The 24,727-nt window shown below is 36.8% G+C and overlaps 1 protein-coding gene across 3 annotated transcripts in view; it reads left to right on the plus strand.

Moving 5' to 3' along the window:
• Positions 1–24,727, plus strand: part of HERC2 (HECT and RLD domain containing E3 ubiquitin protein ligase 2) — a 102,553-nt gene that overhangs the window by 19,908 nt on the left and 57,918 nt on the right. For 2 of the 3 annotated variants that reach the window (XM_054272344.1, XM_054272345.1), the window contains exons 5-27: positions 7,008–7,227; positions 8,943–9,043; positions 9,793–9,949; positions 10,753–10,863; positions 11,176–11,347; positions 11,920–12,093; positions 12,707–12,895; positions 13,517–13,668; positions 14,506–14,663; positions 15,101–15,214; positions 16,568–16,819; positions 17,693–17,886; positions 18,418–18,618; positions 19,252–19,480; positions 19,555–19,679; positions 20,124–20,302; positions 21,233–21,417; positions 21,769–21,924; positions 22,174–22,359; positions 23,188–23,358; positions 23,463–23,566; positions 23,677–23,827; positions 24,433–24,647. In XM_054272344.1, the coding sequence (XP_054128319.1) occupies positions 7,008–7,227; positions 8,943–9,043; positions 9,793–9,949; positions 10,753–10,863; positions 11,176–11,347; positions 11,920–12,093; positions 12,707–12,895; positions 13,517–13,668; positions 14,506–14,663; positions 15,101–15,214; positions 16,568–16,819; positions 17,693–17,886; positions 18,418–18,618; positions 19,252–19,480; positions 19,555–19,679; positions 20,124–20,302; positions 21,233–21,417; positions 21,769–21,924; positions 22,174–22,359; positions 23,188–23,358; positions 23,463–23,566; positions 23,677–23,827; positions 24,433–24,647 (3,896 nt within the window). The remainder of the gene's footprint in view (positions 1–7,007; positions 7,228–8,942; positions 9,044–9,792; positions 9,950–10,752; positions 10,864–11,175; positions 11,348–11,919; positions 12,094–12,706; positions 12,896–13,516; positions 13,669–14,505; positions 14,664–15,100; positions 15,215–16,567; positions 16,820–17,692; positions 17,887–18,417; positions 18,619–19,251; positions 19,481–19,554; positions 19,680–20,123; positions 20,303–21,232; positions 21,418–21,768; positions 21,925–22,173; positions 22,360–23,187; positions 23,359–23,462; positions 23,567–23,676; positions 23,828–24,432; positions 24,648–24,727) is intronic. The other variant, XM_054272346.1, reaches the window with a different exon arrangement.

Genomic DNA, 24,727 nt, shown 5'->3' on the forward strand with positions numbered 1-24,727 from the left:
GCCAGAATCTGCATCTGTGTAGCTGTGTTTGCTGGGGGAGATATTGTATCTGATGAGCCACAGGTCAGCTGCCAGGCTGCTGTCCCCTGCTCTGTGCCAGCATGCTTGCTCCCTTTCCTTGAGGACAGGAGGACAGATGGATTTGCTGTCACTCTGGTAGTAGGACAGAATCTTGCAGTATATCAGGAATGACAAGAATTGCCACTACAGTGGAAGAGGGAGTGAGAATTGAAGGTGTTGTAGAGATGTGAGCTGAAGGTCACATTATTTATATCTTATATTCTTATTTAATGTGTGTTGCTGAAAAGTAAAATAAAACTGTTTTACAGAATAGTAAGCTAAATGTCAAAGATCTTAACAAATTTCTTCCAGCTGACCAAAGTCTTTAAATTCACCCTCCAATTTGGTCTTTAAGCTCACCCTCCAATTATTTTTTAAAAAATTGAAGAAGCAGTTTTTCAAAATAAAAAGGATGTTTGTGTGTTTAGAGTTTTCAGAAAGAAATAGCTTTGCGTCTTTTAGTTAGTTTTAATGCTTATATATAATATGGTTTATTGCCACATATGTGGATTCTTGTTCTAGAAATAACATGTGAAGATGTTATAGTTTGTCAGAAATAAAGTTTTATTCCTTGGATTCTGTTACCATTTGTGCTTGAAGTTTGTATCACCTGGCTGTGATAAAAATCCTTAAACAGTGTTAGGGACACACTTGTGGTTTATTTATACAATAAATGCATCTATTGTATAAATAAACCACAAGTGGGGCTTTTGTTCATGATTGTAGGTTACCTTGTAAATTTTTGTTTTGCATTTGTCAGAAATATAGCTAATAGCTGCCTTTTGAGCCATCCTAATTGTGGCTTGGTAATTAATTTTGAAAAAGCTACAGCATCCGAGCATCTGTTCCATTTTGATTCTTCCTGTTAATGTTTCATAAAATGAGAACTGTTTTAAGCATTTCTTCTATTATCCTTTGAAAAATGAACTTCTAAACATTTCCTTGTCAAATCCATGAGGGAACTTCTTAAAAGGAGAGTTATTTCTTAAATATATCATTGCTGATCAAGTAAGAATTAAAGACTTACTATGTCTTCATTTACAGTTTTATATTCCTTTACAAGTAAGGTATAACTCAGAGATGGAGATTTGAAGTTATGTTACAAAAAGAACTGAAGAGGCATTTAAAGTCAGTGTTTCAGGTCAATACACTGAAGTGTTTCTGCTGAGTTGAATGATTTACAGCCTTACATTATGAAAATAGTAACTAGATATTGGACACTGTATGTTTGAGAGGTGCTGTAATGCAATCTCATTTTGCCAAGTGTGGGGTATCTTGGTGTTGAACTTGAGCAGGCTAATCTAGGTCAGTGGGCCTTGTGACACCCTCCCCATGAGGGCTGGGAGGTTGTGGGAGCACAGAGGGAAACCTGCTCATGAAATGTGCTGAGGAGCAGTACTTCATGTGCCCCTCAACTCCGTGCTTGTTTTGTCATCCTGGCACAAGTTCAGAGAAGCAAAATGCTTTCTCTAGGTCTCATTTTTGCTGAGATCACTGTGCTGTCAGAACAGGGCAAAGATATCACAGTGGTTTTCTTTTTTTCTTATATTTTTGTAACAATCCTACTATTCCAAGAACTGTAAGAATAAATGAGATAATAAATACATGTGTAAGTCATTTTTGACTTTTAAGGTGGATTTTTTTCTCTCTCTTTTTTATCTTAGTGTTCTTCTAATTCATATACAGCTCTTTTGTGATACCACTGTTAAACTATTCCTTTTTTAAATGAATGCTCCCTTAAAATATCTTCTGCCTGTTGTATTCATATCAAGTTGAGTACGTTCATAAAGAAGTTCCTCTAATTCTTCCTAAAAATCCTTGTTTACTACTTTCTTCTTTTTTTTCAGTTTTCTTTTCTGAAGATCTTTCAGGTTTTAACATCTTACATGATCTGAGGTCCAGGTGTTCAACCCTAGGTATGGGGGGAAAAAAAAGAGGAAACTCTTTCAAGTGGTTGTTCAAAGCCTGCAGAAAATAGAGCAGTATTTCATCTTCTTGGGTGTTTTTTTCTTGGTCATAATATGCTTAAGGTTGGCTATATTGGACATACTTTTTACAGTGTTACACCTTATTTTTCTGATATTGTTAGTACAATATCACCAGGATTTCACCAGGAAATGCTTTACAGGCACTACTGAAGAGGCAAGGTTAAAATTAACCATGTGACTTCAGTGAGCTTGTTGACATACTTGTCATTACCCAGTGCACTTGTGTTCCTGCATTTGTGTTGTGAGAGAAGGAGATAGGCAGGACTTCCATCCTGTAAGGGGCTTTTAGTTACACAATGAAATCTAAATTTACACTGTGTTCAGAAGTAATTAAAAAGTAGTCACGACATTGGAAAAAAACCCTTCTTGTAGCCTTCTTTATTGAGATACTTTTGGCTTTTATCAAATTTCTTGGTTCATACTTTCAAGTTTAGATGCTTTACAATTGATTTACAAATGTGTTAGTGTATTTTTTACACACAGACAGGAATTTAAATTCTGTACATGAGTATTAGAGCATCAATTTAAACAAGTTTTGCTGTAAAACTTTGAAAATCATAGAATTGTAGAATATGCTGAGTTGGTAGGGACCCATGAGGATCAATGAGTCCAACTCTTGGCCCTGCTCAGGTCACCCCAATAAGTCACACCGTGTGCCTGAGAGCATTGTCCAAACACTGCTACTCACTGGGACCACTTCCCTGAGGAACTGCAGTGCCCAGCCACCCTCTGAGTGAAAAAGTTTTTCCTGATATCCAACCCAAACCTCCCCTGCCGCAGCTTTGTGCCATATCCTTGAGTCCTGTCACTGGTCACAAGAGTGAAGGACAGGTACTTTGCCCCTCTACTTCCCCTAACAAAGATGTTGAAGATCACAATGAGGTCTCCCCTCATTCTCCTCCAGGCTTAACAAACCAGATGTTCTCAGATCCTTCTCATAAGGCTTCAGACACTTCACTTTCTTTCTCCTATTGAATACTAATGAGGTGAACTTTGGTGTTCGTCTTTTGAACAGGGGAGCAGAAAGCTAAAAGCTAAATGCCCTTTAGGCATTTTAGTCTTTGTTGGTACAAAATAACTTTGAAAACCTATTTTGGTTTTGTTTCTGAAGGAAGTTTTGTGTACGTGATGGCATTTTTGTCCTTCCCTCTAACTTCTGAATTTGCTCATTCTAGAGGTTTGAAGGGTTTTTAGAAGCCTGTTAAGCCAAGCCAACTGCATCCTTTATCTCCTCTTTGTCCATTGGAAATAGTTTGTAGTGGAAGGGGAAAGAGAAGACAAAATATGAAATTCTCTAGGAAATTAGAGCACATTAGTTCTGCTGGTGACAGGAATGTGTACTCATTATAACAGTAGATTCATGCCAAAATCTGCTTGAAATGTGTTTCCAAGTCTGAAATCTCTCCACACTGTAACATCTATATTTGCTGTTACTGAAGTTTGTGAGTCAACCTGGAAACATTTCAGCCTGATATTGGCATTTTTAAGGTGCCTCATTTATCTGTCACATGCATGTAGTGTTCCCTAAAAGAGCTGATGAAATGAGTGTTAAAAACCACCTAGCATGTTGAGTTATTTCTTTGTTCTGCTAAAACAGGAGCAAACTGCCTTTGGACATGCTACCTGTCTTAGGGCTAGTGTCAGAGATGGTTTAAGAAGCTGCTCTCTTCAGCTGTTTGTTTTGTTCAAATATGTGAATAGCACCACTTCTTAGCTCTGTTCTGTCAGATAGGCTGGGTTGAACAATTCCTGTGTTTTTCCTTCTAATGCAGGGAACTTTGGGCAGGAGGAATTAGGAAGTGAAGATGTGTAGTTGTGTTGTTTGCTGAGAGGAGGGAGAGATGTGATGAATTTTGACAGAAGAGGGTAAAACCCTTGCCTAGCTCTACTGCAGCCAGCAACATACCTGACTGTAGCTGCCAGTTAACAAGTATTCTGCTAATGGTGGTTTGAGAAATTAAACTGGTGTGGTATGACTCCAGCTCCTACAATGCAGGTGCAGAATAGGTAAATAATGTGTCTGCCTTTCACAGAATAACTGACAAAGCATAGGATGGCTGGCATCAAGGGCTGGTGTAGTGACATAGGAACAATTTTGTTTTAAGAGTTCTCTGTAACCTTCTCAGATGAAATCTGAATCGTTACTATTAATAAACTATTCTCTCATTTGACTGTTCAGTTCATCAGTAACAAGTGTTGCTCACATTCGAAGGTTTTTTGAAATGAGTTTCCCTGGTTTGATTCCCTGCTTTGATTCCCAGATATGTTTAAATATTTTGAAAGCTTAACTAATCTTTTTGTAAAGATAAATTTACTTATTGTGGAATAAGAGAAGATTTAAAGTGAGGAAGTGTATAGATATATCTCACTTAAAATAGTGTTGCTTTTAATAAAACAAGACAGTCCTTGGTTCAGTTTTTGGATGTCTGAGTTATAAGGATACTATTACCTGTTCCAGCCTTTACTACACTTTGTATATGAACTTTGTTTTGCATTCATGAAATACTAAAGAAAGTTTATATAAAGTATTTGTGAGCAGAATGTTTTAATTTTGGTAGAAAGCCTTCCTAAAATTGTAGCCATTTTTAACTGTGAAGGCATATCCGTCTCCCCCAGCTTTCTTGACCTCCCCTAGGTCTGAGGTCATTGAAACATGTCAAACCCTAAACCTTAACAAGGTAATTCTGCTGGCAAGAAATGTATCTTTGTTAATTTATGTAACACCTGGATGTCATGGTGGCTGAGGGAAAGTGGTTGGAAAGGTGTGCAGTTGCAGACTTTCAGGGAAAGTTCCTTGTGAAGTAATTGCTTGCGGATTGGAGAGTAGCTGGTCTCTGATTGTACCAAGTGTTTCTTTCTAGTAGTCCTCATGATGGATTTCTCATTAGTGTCTTGTTTTGAAACAAAGTACTTTTTCACTTTAATCTTCAACTTTGGGAGCATATTTAGACAGTTTCCACAATTAGGTAACTTGCCAGGCAGGAATGAAGGACGAATGCTGTAGCTCTGTATTACTTGACAGACTCCTGAATCTATCACCCAGTGCTTGTTTTCTGTAGCACCAAACATAGAATCTTTTCCCCAGACAGAACTGTTAAAGTGCCTTCTTTTTTCTTCATTGACTATTTCTTTACTTTTCCTATGGATACGAGACCATAATTTGGGAATTCAATATGCAGGATAAAATTATTTGTTGAAACAGTGTTAAGCAAAGTCTCTTTGTGAAGAGGAGAGCATGGTCATTTTGTACTTTGGTGTTATAGCCTGGTGATATTTTAGAGGGTGATAGATCTCCAGTGTTCAGGAAGAGAGGAAAAAAGTCCTGACTTGCATCTTTGAATGGCTTCCCTAGAGGGATCATGAAAATGGGATGTCAGTATTGACTATGTTCTGTTGTGGTACACTGTGAGATGGGTTTTTTTGTGTGTTTTTTCTCTGTGCTACACAGTTGTTTGGGAAATTTTGTAGAGTGAAAATTAAGTGTGATGTGGCTTTGTAGAAAATCTCTTGTTGATTTTGTCATATTTCTTGATGTTTGAGTCAGGATGTATAATTGTTGCTGTCACTTCTATCTGAGAGGTCTAGACTGCAAGGAATATTTTTTAATCTTTTTTTTCCTGTTGGAAAAAATAAGTCCCTCATAGTCAGGTGGAAAGATGTGAACTGCCTAGGGGAAGGAATGTAACACATTATGAAATGGTGAAAGGTGAGTAGCAATGTTGAAAACAGGCTGGGATGCTGGCTGACAGCAAACCCTAAGTGACTGTGCAATGTGATCCAGGGGCAGGAAGAGTTGCTTGAATTCTTTCCTGGGTACGCAAAGATGGGGGACAAAATTTTGCAATACTTTTTACAGCTGCAGTTGCAAAAGAAGTTTTATACCTCCTTAGATTAAAACCTTTAACCATAGAGACTACCATAAAAGTGTCTAAATTTCTATAGTTAGGAGGCACTTGTTCCAAAAACAATGTTGATTTTGTATGGGTTTGGGTTTGGTTTTTTAATAATTATTTTGAAATGTGTCCATCTTCTCACATTGTTACATATATGCAGACATATGGGTTTTTTTCATACCCCTAGTCAGGTGTCATTTAAAACAAAGATACTTCTGTGTAGCTGCCAGGCAACAAATGTGGTTGGCTAAGGGACAAGTATAGTAATGCAGTGCAGAGCAGAGTGGGGTGGCTCAGTGAGCAGACTGTTAATGAAGGGACAGAAAAGAACTCCTTTAGGAACGTACATTGTTGGTGTTTGTCTTAGGAATTAAAGCTACAGAGTATATAAAAATACAGTTTCCAAATTTTTATTTTAGAGTGGTTTTTTGTTGTAGTTGTTTTTGACACTGTACTTGCCACCATCAGTTATTAGATTAATAAGACTTTGGGCTGTTGCATGCTTGCTGTGGTGAAGAGAAAGAATAATTAATATTCTAGCATTGGTACATAAGTGAGATCTTTTATTTGCTAATAGCAATTGAAAGCATCTTATGTTATTTATGGTGTTGTTTCAGAAGCATAGCAGGTCTTGGCAATGATCCTAGAGCTTCTGAGAGCAGTTTTATAACTTCTGGGAAACTTTAGATAGTATGTAAAATGAAAGCATATTCTTGTGGGGACTTGCAAGGAACTTGCCTGCACTTAAGAGAAGTCTGACTCTGAGGTTGGATGATGATAAGAAGTTGTTGTCTAACTTGTTTTTTTGAAAAGCATAAAACATTTCCTGATGTTTTAATTTCAGACATGAAATAAGAAGGTTTAGATATGTTTAGTTTTGATGATAACCTGTGTTTAAACACCTGTTTTATTTATGTCATACCATGTGCATTAAATATAGAAATGGGGAGTTCCACTGGGTTCAGACTTCTGGTCAATTTACAATTTTCAATTTGTCTTTATTTTTCTTGATACTGTATATAACAAAGATGAAGTTCATAAAATGGTATTTCTCTCTGATTCTCAGATGTGAATGAACTGAAGGAATGCCTCCAGGTACTAGTAAAGGAACAGCAGACTCTGGCCACACAATCTGCAACAACAGCTCTCTCAGCTATGAGGCTAAAGCAGAGGCTGGTCATCCTGGAACGATATTTCATTGCTCTGAACAGAGCAGTTCTTCAGGAGAACATCAAAGTGAAGTGGAAAAGCAGTAGTGTTCCTCTGCCTGCTGTGGATAAGAAAAGGTAATAACACATGCATGAACAAGTTGATCCATTAGAAAAGCCATAGAAAGGTTATCAGCTTGTCTGTGGGGGCGTAATGTGATTTATTCCTTCTTGTGAAACATTAATGGTAAAGAAACTTCTGATTTCTTAAGATGGCTTTACCATACTATGTGGTGTTCCCTGCCATCAGTCCTCCTTCTTGCCTGGTGCTTTCTTATCGTGTCTCTGTTTGTACTATTGTACAAACAGAGTTTTCATTGTAATATATTGCTGTAGATATTAAACTTTGAGCTTTAAGTATTCATTTATTGAAGTATTTCTTTTGTTCTGCTCAGCTAGAAAGTATGGAGAAGCCTGTTTCAGAAATGGTGCTAATGGAAATTACATTGTTTGAATAACAATATATTTTTGTCAATAGTTGCTCAGTTAAATAGTTGCTCAGCTCACATAAATTAAAAAATACAAATACCTAAAAGCAGAACATAGAACCTTAGCTTGGGTGAGAAATGATGTAATTGTGCGTTTTATATGCAACTATTTAATACAAATACAAAAAAGGCTGAACACAGTTCTCCTTAGTTTGAGTGAGAAATGATGTAGTTATACATTTTATATGCAACTGTTTCAAGAGAAGTAACTGAGTGAGGAACCATCTGATTACTTTTCATGTCTGGATAGCTGTCTAGACCTAAAAATAGAAAAATCTATCAGATAAGACATTAAATAAAGTGTTCAGTAGCTGTCTGACAGAACAAGCAATTTGTCTAGAGAAATTTTTGTTAGATTGAATCTCTAGATTCAGATATGAAAGGATAATGTAGTAGATATCACAACTAGTTATTATGGAATTGGAGTTCTGACAAGGATATCTTTGAAAGACTGTTTCCTTGAATTTTTTTTTTTCAGGTCTGATTAAAAAGAGCACTGATATGTTTAAGTTATTAGATTGCTAAAAATGCAAGTATAATTTCTTGAAAAAGTCCTAGGCTGTTCACTTTTGTTGTAATCTCAAAACAAAACAAACTAGACTTGGTGGTTCGGTGTTGGAAGTGGTGGGGAATCTCTTGTTGCTGACTACAAAGGGGAGCTTACTTAAATGAATTTGATTGTCTGTGTGAGAAGTTAACAAAGTGAATGTGAGTCCAGTGAATATTACCAAAAGTTGAAGCTATCTCTCTTCCTTACACACATGAGTACAGAAACTGCAAAGAGATTTTTTGGCATTGAGACTTGAATAGAAAGATAAGCAATGGCAAAATGGGTGGAACTAATTATCAATAATTAAAGATTAATTTTAAGAAGTCTGTAAGCTTAGATTATGCAGTCCAAACTAACTAAAAAAATACACTTCCCAAGTAGATAATTAGTACATGAAGTGCCTTATGTTTGTGTATTTTGAGTAAAGCATCATCATTTCACTTTGAGTAACTATGGGCATTTTTTTGGTGGCAGTCCATTATGCTGGTCTGGTTTATATTTTCCTCTGTAAAGCTTTTTGATTTGGACATTGAATTGTTTCTTTGAAGTGGTTGAAGTTGAAGTTTTGATGTTGTTCACCTTGTTTCTCAAGGCACAGCTATGATTTTTTACAAATAAAAATTGTGTCATTGTATATGCATGTATATGGCTAAATTACAAAATAATTGAATATATGTTATAAAAATAATCATAGCATAAATATATATTATTGTAATACAAGTTTATTGAAACTATTCATGCATAATTTTATTTAGCTCAAGACCTGTGGGCAAAGGTGTGGAAGGACTTGCACGTGTTGGATCCCGAGCAGCACTTTCATTTGCATTTGCTTTTCTTCGTAGAGCCTGGAGATCAGGTAGGTCTGCTCTTGAGCATTTTGCGTATATATTTCATTTGAAGCCATGTGACTCATTAAAGTGTCTATATTTGTGTTAAATATTGGCATAGAACTACAAATTTGTGAATGATGGATTTGCATAATTGCACTAATGTGGTATTATGCCCAGCAATGTTGTTGTTGATCAAAGCCACCCAAGCCAGTATGAATGTTGGGTTTTTCTGGGCTGTTTTATGCTGAGGAAAGTAAGTTGGGATTTCATGAAAAACATGGATTTTTAGTGCTAGATTTCAGAAAAGTTAGATTTATTCTTCATACAATGTCAAGCCACTGTATTATTACATGATAGCAGCAGCTTAGAAAAAGCTTTGAATGTAAAGCTTGTGTTTAGTTGGTGTACCTGTCAGCTATCGTCATATTGCAGAGGTTGGCAGAATTGTCACCTGTGCCACTAAACCTGCCTGTCTCAGTCTGCACCATTTGGTCAGATGGCAGGTGTGGGCTTACTTCAGCCAGACCTAGTTCTCCTCCTTTCTCAGTGGCTGCATAGTGAAATCAGCTGGTTTGGGTTTTCACCTTTCTGAATTTTATTTTTTTTTGGGGAAAATTTCTTCAGAATCTTGCAGTCAAATGTTCATGTGAAAATTGAGAACTTTGTGTGTAGGAAGTAACATGTATTGAATAAAAGCTCCATAAAATATGGTGTACAGCCATTTCTCTAACTTCTGTCAAGGTGGGAATGTAACTGCTCTTGCTGCCTTCCTTAGGTGAAGATGCAGATTTGTGCAGTGAATTGTTACAGGAATCACTTGATGCACTGAGAGCTCTACCAGAGGCATCCCTTTTTGATGAAGGGACTGTGTCTTCTGTGTGGCTGGAAGTGGTAGAAAGAGCTACTAAATTCCTAAGGTCTGTTGTGACTGGGTAAGTTTCTTTTTTGAGCTGTTAAGTGGCAAGCTTGCATCTCTCAGAAGCTGGGGGTATAAACATAGTGATTTATAGAAAATTTGAGAGATTTCCTTCCTTTTACAATGTAGTTATACAAGCAAGCAAAAAAATTAATGAACTGTTGAAATGCTGCTCTTTAAACATGAGTTAATGACTTCAGCTGCTTAAGAAAAATCTGAATTTGTATATTCTGAATGACTGCATAAAATTTAGCAAAACAATTGTGTTTTACTAATGTAAATATATCTGCAGAAGAATGCTTTGGTAATACTATGTATGTGCACTCTTAACTGTGCCTTTCAAGTATACTAACATAATACAGATTTTTGTGCTTGAGGGAAAATGCACTCATGCTGGACTTGGAACAGTCCTCTGCTTTTCCCTGTTATTTAAGTAGGTTTCAAGTTATTCCCTTTTTACAGTAGTTACTAGAAGTTACTAGTAGTTACTAGAAATGTCTTTTCAATACTGGAACTATGTCTTAAGGTGAATATCATAAAACATATTTGAATTTCACCTGTGAAAAATGTTTTCCATGTTCTTAGCATGTTTAATAGAACTGTAGGTAGATAGTGAAGCTTGGGCTGTTTTTAAAGCCTAGCTGTCCCTTTAAAATTTGATCTAGTTTGGAATGTGTGGGCTTTTCTTCTCAGCTGCTTTCATCAGCCCTTTGATAATTTTCTGTAACTTTAGTAGTTCTTGGAGTACTGTAGATGCTTTGGTAAGCAATTGTGTATTATTTCCTGTTGGTTAATGTATATTGTTTGACTTTTAAATAGAGATGTGCATGGAGCTCCCAGTACCAAGGGGCCAGGAAACATTCCCTTGCAAGACCAGCACTTGGCACTTGCCATATTGCTTGAACTGGCAGTGCAGAGGGGTACACTAAGGTGAGAAGCATGGGCACTCTGATTTTTACCCATCACTGTAGGAATGGGCTGACAGGCTTCAGTTTTCATGAATTTGGGTTTAATGTAATAATTGTAGTTCATATGCACTTTTTTACTAAAGCAATGGTGATTGAGACCTAATGTTATCTAGACTGCAAAATCGATTTTTTATGTTGATGATCTGTTTAAAACAGAAAGCCCTGACATCCAATTTTGCTAAATTTCAAAATGTAGAGATTGAATTGTATGGATAACCTAACCCAATGGTTTTAGGAATGCTTATTAATAGAACATGTTGATTCCCTCTTTCAGCCAAATGTTGTCTGCAGTTATGTTGCTGCTTCAACTGTGGGATAATGGAACGAGGGAAACGGATAATGAGCGATCTGCACAGGGAACAAGTGCACCCCTTCTACCTTTGCTACAAAGGTTTCAGAGTATAATATGTAATAAAGACATGCCCAATACTGAGGAAGAGATTCAGGTACTTATTCTTGGTTTATTTAAAAGGGGCATTATGTTGGAATGAAATTTCATTTGCCTAGCTAAAATAATCATAAAGTTATCCAAACAAAGTTGGTGGTGGTGTTTTCCATATAAGGTGCATATACACCATGGTTGTTTGGTTTTCATGTGAACACTTGAGTTTCTTGAGGTAGGGGGAAGAATGTCACAGCATGATTAGAGGTAAGCATTGTGTTTTGTAGTTAATGATGATGTGATAATGAACTTAGATGTGGCTAACTTTTCTCATATTTGGATTGCTTTTATTTTGTGTTTAAAATTAATGGAACTATGACTCTTTGTCATAGCTATTAACTGAGGTTGATAAAACAATCAATTTTATTATGGTTGTAACTTTCTATTATATACACAATCTGACAATTTTGTCAACATTCATGTTTCAAATTTTTCTCTAATGTGAAGAAAGGATGTGCAGAGTTAATTCTTTTTCTCTTACACTTCTGCAGATAGTCATCTTGTGTAAACTTTATCGTGTGGTCTCAGATATACCTTGAATGTTTTTCTGACATTCTGAATGTTTCTCTTTTCCAGCTCCTGACTTACCCTCTAAGTCCCAATGAAAGTTTTCTGAGGTATCTGACTTTGCCACAGGACAATGAGCTGGCCATTGATCTGAGACAAACAGCTGTGGTGATCATGGCCCATTTGGACCGCCTTGCCACCCCTTGTATGCCTCCACAGTGTAGCTCTCCTACATCTCATAAGGTAATTTTTGCAATATCAAATACATTAAGATGTTTTCCCTAAAAGCATCACTGAATTTCAGAACGCAAGGAAAACATCTCCTAAGATTCTTCAAATTCCTTTCTGATTTTCACAACATAACCTTGAGTTCTGAAATTTGTCTTACTTGGGTAACTTTTATTGCATCAGCCCTTTTTGAGGGAGCCTTGGAGTGCAGTTTTATGGTTTATGAACCATTCTTTCTTACCACACCATGGCTAATTCTGCCATATTTTGAGCTGTGCTTGTGTTTCTCAGAGTAAATTCTCAAGGCCGGACTTTATAAATGTTGGGGGTCTGAATTACTAGAAAAATAAAAGAAAGAAAAAAATAAATGCCAAACTTTCCAATCTGAAAAATGTCTGAATATCTTACCATAGACAGCTTATTGCTCATTTAGTACCAGACTGAACTGAATATGATGCATGTAAGTCTTTAATTTTGATATCTTATAATTAGGAAGGTTTTATTGACTATCGGAAAGAAGGACAGTCTCAGATTTAAACACATGTGGTATTTAAAAATAATTTGCTCTGTGGATTTACTAAGCTGTTTGTTTCAAAATTCAGTACTTACAGAATTTCTTATTTCCTAGGGATCACTGCAAGAGGTCATTGCTTGGGGATTAATAGGTTGGAAGTACTATGCTAATGTGAGTGGTCCAATTCAGTGTGAAGGACTGGCCAACCTTGGTGTTGTGCAGGTTGCTTGTGCAGAGAAACGTTTTCTGATATTATCTAGAAATGGAAGAGTTTATACACAAGCATATAACAGCGACACTCTGGTGAGAGATTTTTACGTGTTTTTAAAAATTTGTTCTGTATTACTTCATAAGTTTCCTCTTCTAAATATTTACAGTTTCTTAGGAGAGTAGATGGAGAGAGCATGCTGATTTTTTGTGAGCTTTCTGTAGTGTTGTATTTGAACTTTCAGAATTAATGGGGTTTGTCTCCTGGGTTGATCAGGTGAAAAGTTTATGGATTCTGTAGTTTCGATCATGCTGGAGGTTATGGATACTATGATAATTGCTTTATTGCTATGCTGGCCTTGGTAACTTCAGAAATTGGAAGATATGAAATGGATTTTACTTTGGTGATATAACTGTGTCCAAACCGTGTAGTTTCTCAAACAACAATACACTGTAAATAGAAGCCTTTGTCACTAAGATAGCCTGTAATTTTAAGATAAAAACCATTTTCATATGTACTGAAGACCTATAAAAAAGGGAACAAATGACTTCAAAGCATTGCTTTTGTCATGCTTGACCATTTTTTTCTTCATGCCTTCACCTCATTAATTTGAGAACAAAGTTTTGAGGAAACTGGAAATAGGAAAACTGTATCTAGTTATGTGATGGAAAATGTCAGCAGATTTTGTAAGCATATTGCTTTTGCTTGGTTTACAGGGACCACAGCTGGTGCAGAGTCTTGCTTCTAGAAATATTGTGAAGATAGCAGCACATTCAGATGGGCATCACTATCTGGCTTTGTCTGCAAATGGTGAAGTTTTCTCTTGGGGTTGTGGAGATGGTGGAAGACTAGGTCATGGGGATACAGTGTATGTATTAAAAATAATCATAACATTTATTTGCAAGTATACTGAATTCTTAGTAAAAATTATTTTGTTGTGTATATAAGCAATGCTTAGCATTTGACCTTTGACTCTGTTACTGAACAAAAGTTGCATTCTCCCTGCTTGTTTTCTCTGTCTGGAATATTCCTAGTTGTCTATTGATGTTACTTTCTGAAGTTCTCAAAGGTGGAAGGTGTAGTAGTGAGCACTGTTATCAGACCTTTTATCAATGGTTTTATGAATCCAGAGCACATTTTCTCTGAAAAGTTGACTCACATGTTGGAGCAGGGTCATTATTTTTTATGCAGTCATGTTGTACATTACTCCATTTTTCTGGGATATTACTGTTCTGCTTTTGTGTAGAAGCAGTCTTCTACAATGGTATTGTATAGGGGGTGTGTGTCAATAGATTGGTTAGTTTTGTTTAATTTTAGAGATTTCATGTGTCTTCCCCCAGTGCAGAATTCCCTCTGAGACAAGAGAGACTACACAAAGGTTATCAGTGTCATGAAATTAATTGGTCAGATACAGTACTTAAAGGTAGTATTTTTAACAATAGACAAATATTTTTTAAGAACATTGCATGAACTCGGTTGAAAACAGAAGTTGCAGTTGTTAGACATTCCTTCAGTGGTTAGTGTAATATTGTTGAACAATTTGAACTTAATTTTGGCTTTTAGTTCTATTTGTATTTTGTTACTTCAGTCTAATAATAAGACTTGCAGGTAAAATTGCAGCAATTCCAGCAAGTATGTCTAGCACCTTTTATCACCTACTCATCAAATCACCTTTTGTGAAATATGTCACCTTCTCTTTAAATAGCCCTCTGGAGGAACCTAAGATGATATCTGCTTTATCTGGGAAGCAAGCTGGCAAACATGTTGTTCATATTGCATGTGGAAGCACCTACAGTGCAGCCATTACTGCTGAGGGAGAGCTCTATACGTGGGGACGAGGAAACTACGGCAGGCTTGGGCATGGTGAGTTAGTTGATAGCTTCAGTTGTTGAAGAATTTAGTGCCTGTTGCAAATGATCTTGCATCCCACCTAAAGCTGATTTGTGAACATTATGTGGTTTCATGTGAATTGAAATAATTATGGGAGGGATTGTCTCAAACCCATTAAATTCCCTGAGTTATCTGGAAATAAGCAACTGGAGGGAGAAGAAAAATTGCAATGTTCTCTGTTCCTTTCCTTATGAAGCTAAGACTATTTCATGGGTTAAATCCTTGTTGGGTGTCTCTCAAAAACCATGCAGGAGCTTAGTCATGACACTCAAATCTGAAAACAAAATCAAACAATGCTACCCTGCACCCTCACAATAAAGCATCCAAAAACAAAGAAGCAAAAAAACCAAACAAAAGAACTTGTAAGGCCTTCTGGGTTTTGCTACTCACAGAACCACTTTGTTTTGAAGGTTCCAGTGAAGATCAGACCATCCCAATGCTGGTCACGGGGCTGAAAGGACTCAAAGTTATTGATGTGTCGTGTGGGAGTGGAGATGCTCAGACTCTTGCAGTTACTGAAAATGGTTAGTAGCAAAATAAAAGTTAAAATTTTAAGTAAGGTTACCTGTCCTTCCTTTTGCTCTGAAGATATTTGTACTGAGGATATATTTATTTCTAGCAGCTTGAATTCTGTAAGAATTTGAAGCTGAAATTCCTTCTGGGGAAAAGAATATGTACATTTATACATTTTGTAGATAATGTTGCAGAAGTATTTCCATGCATAGATATGCAGTATGTTCCTTATGAATATGTAAATATATTGAGTTATGGTATATGTATATTTAGTGTAAATGTATAATGTACCCACAAAATAATACATATATGTGCAAGTGTCTAAATTTTATTTGTTACTATATAAGTGCTAATATCTCATGTTGTTACATAAGTCAGAATTCAGAGTAGGAGAGCTGTCTCTCTTAACCCTTTGAAAGTGCAAAAGAGAAGCTGCATGGAAATTTATCTTTCCAACATCCCTGACCAAGGTGCCTAGGGTGAGACAGCTTAAAAACCTGCATTTCATTGTGAGGTCAAACCCCAAAGTCATCTCTTAGAAAGCAGATAGTTCTTGGAGGCTAGTTGTTCCTTTGAAATACAGCTGGTTAATATGATGTGCATTATTTAAAAACTGAAATGTTTGCTCATACAGGAAATGGAAACCCAGATTTTATCAATTTTTTTCCTCTCTCTGCTCTCTGCCTTGCATGCTTCTGTTGCTTATCAGAGTACCTTAGGGACTCTGCTGATGCGGGTAGGGAACAAAAATGCATCAGAACATAAAACAAGACTTTCTGTTTGGGCATGCATGGGTTACCATTCTTGAACCATAATGTTATTTACTGCAGATGCAGAATGACTTGACTGTTTCTAAGTTTCTACATCAAGACTTAGATTTAGTAGTGTATTTCAAAAGAACATGATAAACGAGACGATTTCATTTCATTTTGAGAAACACTTGAATGATATAAACTGAAAATTAATATAGGTTTAACAGAAAATTTGGCCATTGGATGTAGAAAACATTTTGTAAGTTCTTATAAATAAAGAAGGCAGTTTTTAACTTGCTTGATTTACTGTAAATTCTGTGCTTCATTTATTTTTAGAAAGACTTTCCATACACTGATAGATTTTCAATGAATGTTATATATTGCGCTTTTTATGTTTAGTTTTGTCAGCATGACTATTTTTCAAATATTGTTCTTTATTATTGTCACAAACAATTAGAAATTATTTTGGAACTGCTTTCCTTAAAATGCAGTTTAAAATTTGTGCTTGTTGTAGAATCTGATTATGAAGAATTTATTTGTTTAAGTGGATGACTTAGTTAACATGAAAAAAGCAGTTCAATTATTTTTTGTTTTCTTTCTTCTGATTTAAAGGCCAGGTGTGGTCTTGGGGTGATGGAGACTATGGAAAACTGGGAAGAGGAGGCAGCGATGGTTGCAAAACTCCCAAGCTGATAGAAAAGCTTCAAGATCTGGACATTGTGAAAGTGCGCTGTGGGAGTCAGTTCTCTATTGCTTTAACCAAAGATGGCCAGGTCTACACCTGGGGGAAAGGGGACAATCAGAGACTTGGGCATGGGACAGAAGAGCACGTTCGATATCCCAAACTGCTGGAAGGCTTGAAGGGTAACTATCAGAGTTGGAAGTGCTCCAGAGCTCTTTGTGTTGTTGGAGCTTTTTACCTGACACAAATGAACTCTGCTTTGAGTGATGGTACCATGTGCTCTGTCAGATGTTATACTGGTAGCAATGAAAAAGGTAATAATATGCATTTCCCATCACTTCTGCATTTACACCCAAAAGATTTTAGCAGACTTAAAGACTATATTATGACTACTATAAGTGCTGAATGTCTCGTGTTCTCTGTATTCTTGCTGCTTTTCTTTTATTAGGTTCACAGAAATACTTCTTTAAAGCAAGTATGTTTGCATTGTAATGCAAATAAATATATATAATATATGCTTAGATTAAGGCAGGTGAATGGAATAAATGAAAATAACAGACAACAAAAAATGTCCCTAAATATGTGTTTGACTTTTGACCAGTTTGTAATGGAGAGGAAATTACTTGCTTCATTTGGGAGAAGGCCTGAGGTTCTGTCGGGGAAGATGAGGAAGAATCTTCTTCTATTGCTCTGTCTTTCCTTTAAATCGTTACTCATATATGTTGAATGATCTAAATGAGAATAATTTTACAGTCTCTCATCGTAGATGGGGAGATTTTTAAATAACTCTTTCCCAAATGAGTTTCTAAGTGGAAGGGACACAAAGTAGAATAATTTTTTTAAACTTGTAAACTTCTGTACTTATCTGTCTCTTGGTTTATGCTTTGCTGTACTCTTCCAATCCACTACTGAGGCAGAAATGAGACTCATGGCATCCATCACGCATTCCTAATTAAGCATGGTTGTAATTAGCATAGTTTTCCTTACGTCTGCTGTTTTTCTGTCAACGATTGTTGTACCTAAGTTATATTTTCCATATCTAACTTTCTTATCAGGAAAGAAAGTGATAGATGTGGCAGCTGGATCTACCCATTGTTTAGCACTGACTGAAGACAGTGAAGTGCACAGCTGGGGAAGCAATGATCAGTGCCAGCATTTTGATACTTTGCGTATCACTAAACCAGAGCCTGCAGCTCTCCCAGGATTAGACACAAAGCACATAGTTGGAATTGCCTGTGGACCTGCTCAGGTAGGTTTTAATTTTGAATTCTTTGGTTTTACTTCCCACTGAGGTTAGTGTTCTGTATTATAATCCTGGTCCTTCTTTCTGTGCTTGCATGACTTTTTGTATTCTTCCTTATTCTGGGTAAACAAAGGCTTTGGAAAAAACAAATCTTGCACAGTTGTTCTGCTAAAAAGGGGTGATCAGCTTTCCCTCTGATGGGTGTTCTGAGAAGCAGCAATTTACCTGTTTGTTTTGTGCAATACAGCAGTTGACGAGTTGTCAGCAGAAGGTTTCCTGTGGCAGAAGTAGTGAGGTATCTGGATTGGGTTTGACATCACATGGGAAAATGTGTTAAGAGAGTTCTGGATCTGTATGGATTTCTCTATGTTTACAAGGATGCAAGTCAAGCATTCTCTTTGATAGTTGTGTTGATATTATTTCCACATCATCTGTTACTGTTTGAAGGCAGATTTAACTTTACACTCCTGTCTGTAGTCAGTGTCATATTTAGAAAATAACAAACTGTGGAACTTTGTGTGTTGTTTCCATTTATAGAGTTTTGCTTGGTCATCATGTTCAGAGTGGTCAATAGGCTTGCGGGTACCTTTTGTGGTGGATGTTTGCCCCATGACATTTGAGCAGCTGGATCTGCTACTGAGACAAGTGACTGAGGGAATGGATGGATCCTCTGACTGGCCCCCTCCTCAGGAAAAGGAGTGTATGGCTGTGGCAACATTAAATCTTCTAAGGCTTCAGGTACTTTCGATTTCTTACGCTTTGAGCAGTCATTGAGCTGAATGTTTTCACTAAGTTGCTTGGATGGAAACCATGACCTTTAATGTGCCTTAAAACACTTCTATTGATTTTAAAAAGTGAAATAACTACACTATCATTTTATACTCTTAGAAATTTGGCATCTAGTGGTTGTTTTTTGTTCTTCTTGACAGCTTCTGAGTTTCATTAAGAATGAACTATAAAAACAATATCTAAATGGATTAAGCCTTGTATAATCAGAGATTCTGAGCATTTTTATGATTTTTAAATAGCATATTTAAAAGTGAATGACCCCTTTAATTGGAATCTGACAGTCACTGAAAATGTGCTGTTTTTTCTTGCATAATGTAGTGATGCAGAAACAGTTTAAGTTATTCTTTAGATTTACTTCAGGTCTTCGGGGCTTATAGCTACCATTTGTAATCTTTGAGTATTGGTGTAAATTCAGGATGTAGGCAAGCCAGCATTTCCCTTTAATTTTACAGATTTGCAGGTGTAAGTTTGTATCTTGGTCACTGAAGTTACTTGCTCCAGGAATGACTTCCTGCCAACCCCAACAAGTTCATATCACTTATTAATTAAAATTTACTTTTTTTTTTTTTTTTTTTTTTTTAGCTTCATGCTGCCATTAGTCATCAGGTGGATCCAGAATGCCTTGGCTTAGGTTTGGGCAGCATCCTGCTCAACAGCCTGAAGCAGACAGTGGTGACACTGGCCAGCAACGCTGGGGTTCTGAACACGGTGCAGTCGGCGGCGCAGGCGGTGCTGCAGAGCGGCTGGTCCGTGCTGCTGCCCACGGCCGAGGAGCGCGCCAGGGCGCTCTCAGCGCTCCTGCCCAGCGCAGGTCGGTCCTCACACTGAAGCCTCCTTCTTTGGCCCTTGTGTTTTGACTCCATTCATGGCTTCTTCCATTCTTAGTTTCAGGAAATGAAATGAATGTCAGCCCGGGACGTAGATTTATGATTGACCTCTTGGTGGGCAGCTTGATGGCTGATGGAGGTTTAGAGTCTGCACTGAATGCCGCTATTACTGCAGAAATCCAGGTATGGTTCATCAGCTTTGCAGTTCAGGTTCTTCTGCAGGGGACTGGAGACTGGATTTGTTGCTTATATAAATACAGGAATAAATGTGTCTTCAGTTGTGAACTGTGCAGCAGCTACTGGCATGTGTCCACCCTGGTTTTGTGGAGTTCCCCTACACTTTTTTATCTTCACCACCTTCATCCCTCACTTTGCCTTTCTTTTTATAATTGTTGTAATTGTACATTTATATCAAAACCAATTATAATTGTTTTCTTAAAAGTGTGCCCATGTAGTTGTTGCAGAATATACAATACGCGTTTTATCTGGTATTGTATCATATATCTGTTTCATTTTTTCTGTAGGTAAAAGTAACTTCATCTTATTACCATGAATGCTTGTTAGCAAAATGTTTCAGAATCATAGTGGAAGTTCATGTGTTTTCTTTAACTTGATTTTCTTTTTTAGGATATTGAAGCAAAAAAAGAGGCACAGAAAGAAAAAGAAATTGATGAGCAAGAAGCAAATGCATCAACACTTCACAGGAGCAGAACTCCATTGGACAAAGACCTTATTAACACTGGAATCTATGAATCTGCAGGAAAACAAAGTTTACCATTAGTTCAGTTAATTCAGCAATTACTAAGGTAATTGTTTTGAATTTGTCTTTTACTTTTGTACAGAATATGTATTTAGACGTTCTATAAACTAGTCAGCTAAACAATGGTTAATTGTGCTTAGTAAATAAATAAAGTCTCTTGCTAGCATTTTTAGCTCTTCAGAATTCAAAATATTAAACATTCTTGTAGCTTGTCTGTAGTTCTGCTCTGTTTGCTAAGGAACAATGTTCTACACTAAATTACTCAATTTTAGAAAGATTGCCTTGGTTTTATGGACTTTGATACGTCTTCTCTGAAAGAAGTGTCTGAAAGATGTATCTGAAAGTTTTTGTACCAGATACAGGACAAATGCTTAAAAGATTGTCCTTACAAAGTGTGAGAATCACCACAAATCTGTTTAGAACTGAGTATTTTGTGCTATTTGTTTAGAACTGCCTCAAGGAGACTGTCATTGGGGAAGAAACCTCCATTTTAAGTTCTTGACTGAGAGTTTTGAGTGCATGATCAATTAAGGTGCTGAAAACAAAGCTGCTTTATATCAGCCAGAGGAGCTAAAGGAATACTTAACATAGAGGATGTATAGCAGGAAATATAATTATGAGTTTGCTTTTTCACTTCATTGTGATGGCAACCATGTAAATTAATCAATACTGAGACTCTTTTGAGGTACATGGTGTCATGGCTTTCACTGCAGGCTCTCAGTGAAGATTGTCAAATTGTGTTTTGTGGTGAGTGATGACAAAAAGCACAAACTGGAGGTATTTTACAAATCCTGTTAACCGGAATGTATCTACAAAACCATTGACTTTTTGAGCACTACAGTGCAGAGGAGTGAAAGTTCTGAGCAGAAAATTTGCAGAGGCTTCTTAGATATTTATGCAAAATTGTAGCAAAAACTTAACCCATGGACTGTCTTCACTCTGAGCTCCCCTTGAGTGATACTTTTGTACCACTTAGGAACATCGCTTCCCAGACCATAGCCAAACTAAAAGATGTTGCTCGTCGGATTTCTTCCTGCATGGACCAGGAGCTTTATAGCAAGGAGAGATCTGCTTCTCTGGACCTGTTGCTCCGTTTTCAGCGGCTGCTTGTTAGCAAACTTTACCCAGCAGATTGTGTTGGTCAGGTCCCTAACACATACAGTAAGTTGTAGTTTTAGTATTAAAAGCAAATAACATCTGACTCCTCCCCAAGAATTTCTGTAATAGCTTTTACAGGATAGCAGTTTCTTATTTTAGTTTATCTTCTTGTCTCATTTATCCGCCTAGTTGCTGTCTGAACAGTGTTTGAAAGTAGTTTATTTACATTGTTTTCTGTAAGTGAATTTTTTTTGATCTAGATAATAAGCTTTTTATAAATTTTTAAAAATATGTGATTTCCTAAATTAGTGCTAATATCCAGTGGCAAAATTTCAGAAGAGTTTGTCAGCTTTTGAAGTCTGTTTCTTAAATGTGACTGTGTGATGGCTTTCTGTGCTCTTTGTTTTTACACAGGTCCTGACCTCTTAGGTGTTGGTTCTTTACTGAAGAAATACACTGCTCTTCTGTGCACACACATTAGTGATATACTTCCTGTGGCAACCAGCATTGCTTGTACTAGTCATAGGCATTTTGCAGAAGTATCTTGTGTTGTGGATGGAGATTTAACAGGTAGGTTTTTACTTCCTCTTTTCTTCTCCTTCCACAGAATTTTAAGACCTTCTTGAAAGTTCTAAATGAATAAGAAGGAGTCAGTTTAATTGTATTGGTTAATGGGAGAGAAGGAGGGAAAATTCAATGAGGAATGCAAGAGCTTTGTACTCAACACCAGTCAAAGGCAGAATATATTAATGGTGATTTACTTCTGCAATGCAATGAATGTAGAACTTGAACTAAGTGTGTCTTCTGTGTTTGTTTTAGGCATTCTTCTTCCAGAACTGGTGGTTTCTATAGTGCTGCTCCTCAGTAAAAACGCTGGATTAATGCAGGAAGCTGGTGCTATTCCTCTGTTGGCTGGCTTGCTGGAACATCTAGACAGATTTAACCACTTAGCCCCTGGAAAGGAAAGGGATGACAATGAGGATTTAGCATGGCCAGGAATAATGGGTATGAACTTAGCAGCATCTTGACTGCTTTCATAAAGTAGCTGTATAAAAGTGGTGGCTGTTCATGAACTACTCTCAGGAAGGGAATCCTACTTAACAGTGCAAAGTTTTATTAACCAAATTATATGGCAGTCATAAGGCAGTATTTATTTCTGTCAGTAAGTTCTTAAGGAAGTTAAATATGGAGGTAGAATTAAGGAGAATACAGATGCTGCTTTTTCAAGAAGTAGTTCACATCATTTTGCATTTTGAGTATGAAAACTTGCAGTGAAAACTTGAGTAAGACATCTAGGCATTTTGCTACTAAATTGTCTGTAATACAAAGGATGAGTAATGTGAAAGCTTTGAAATAAAGAATTCTTATTTTCTCAGGGCACTTTGTAATATGCATTGTGTCTGTGGCAAAAGAAAGCTTTCTTTTATATTAAAAAAATCTGAAATTAAGCTGAAATGAAATTTACAGCAAATTCCTTGCAGGCAAGTGAGTAATAAAACCAAAGTAATTTGGAGGAAGAAGGATTAGAGCAGTGATTTACAAGCAAACTGATTATCTGCTCCACCTCCACACAAAACAGCCATATAGCTGGGCAATGCTAGGTGACATTAAAGTTTAGTGCATTGGAGCACAGTATTCAGACAATTTAATTGCACAATACGTAGACAGGAACATACTAATAGCCACTTTTACTTTTCAGCATATAAAAAAATAAGCAACTTTTGAGCAGATATGAAAAATTGGATTTGACAGCTATTAAAAGAATGTTCATGAAAACCCCCTGACTTTCTGATTGTGTGTAGATAAATTCTCTTTTCTGTTTTATATGGACAGGTTCATTTTTTACTGGCCAGAGTTGCAGAAATAATGAGGAGGTGACCCTTATACGTAAGGCTGATCTAGAGAACCACAACAAAGATGGAGGATTTTGGACAGTGATTGATGGCAAAGTGTATGATATAAAGGATTTCCAAACCCAGTCTTTAACTGGCAGTAGCATACTTGGTGAGAATTTTCATTTGACTTAGACACAAATTACCTTTGTTTCAAAGCCAGGTGGAATTAACAGATTTTTAGATACTGTATTGACTCCCTCATTGTCTCATTAGCTCAGTTTGCTGGTGAGGACCCAGTTGTTGCTTTGGAAGCTGCTTTGCAGTTTGAGGACACACGGGAATCAATGCACGCCTTCTGTGTTGGCCAATATATAGAGGTAAAAATGTTACTAATGGGTAAATGCTTACTAAAATCAAGCATTGATTTACTGTCAGATTTCTTGTTGGACCTCAGTTCAAGCTTACAGTTGCTGTTTCTTTTGTGCAGCCTGACCAGGAGGTGATTACAACACCAGATCTCAGCACATTGTCATCGCCACTGATAGACACAGAACGGAACTTGGGTCTTCTCCTCGGCCTGCACGCTTCCTACCTGGCAATGAGCACACCACTTTCTCCTCTGGAAATTGAATGTGCCAGTAAGCAGGATGTCATTTTGAGCTTTATTAAGTGATAAATTCTTGTCAAAGTATGCAAGGAAAAGACAAAGGACTAATAAGTTAACCAAAAATTTAGCACTTCTCTAATCCTGATATCTTCCATAGGCATTCTTTATTCTTAGCATTAGCTACCACACTCATCAAGATCCCAATAATTTAACAAGATTTAAATGGGGATTAGATAATTTTGAGCAGTAGAATTTAGAATTTCATAGTATGCAACATAAAATAGCGAATGATGCTGCACAGTCTCCAGTCTCACCAATTTCTTGTCAGTTAAGAGTCAATCATGTGGTATTGGATGTTTTCTTATTCGATGTCTTGGATTGGTGAATAGAAGGTATAATTCAGTATTAATAGCAGAAAAATTTCTATGACCCTATATCTCTAAATATCTGATGGCTGCCCTGTTAGTTAATTGTTTCTTGATTACAGAACCTTTTTTTTTCGCCGTGAAAAAGTTCCAGCAAATGAGAAAGTTGCTAAATGTTGTTGAAGCCTGTGAATGCATTTTATTAGAGGAAATCGAGTCTTGATAGCTTAGTCTTTGATCAGAAGATTCACTCATGTTTCCTTTATTTTAGAATGGTTGAAGTCATCAATCTTTTCTGGAGGCTTGCAAACTAGTCAGATTCATTACAGTTACAATGAGGAAAAAGATGAAGACCATTGCAGTTCACCTGGTAACACTACTCCAAATAAATCAAAACTATATACACATCGATTAACTTTGAGTGACCATTCACAACCCTTTCTCCAAGCTATTGCTGATAATAATATTCAGGATCACACTGTGAAGGTAATCCCTCAGTAGTTCTGTGCACAAATACTGTTTCTGAAGGGTGGTAGTGATGAGGAAAATTCTCCAAAAGTTATAGC

Source organism: Melozone crissalis, unplaced genomic scaffold, assembly GCF_028551555.1.
Source record: "Melozone crissalis strain CALT ecotype California unplaced genomic scaffold, PUWL_Pcris_2 ptg000013l_1, whole genome shotgun sequence".
In the NCBI taxonomy this organism is placed as follows: Eukaryota; Metazoa; Chordata; class Aves; order Passeriformes; family Passerellidae; genus Melozone; species Melozone crissalis.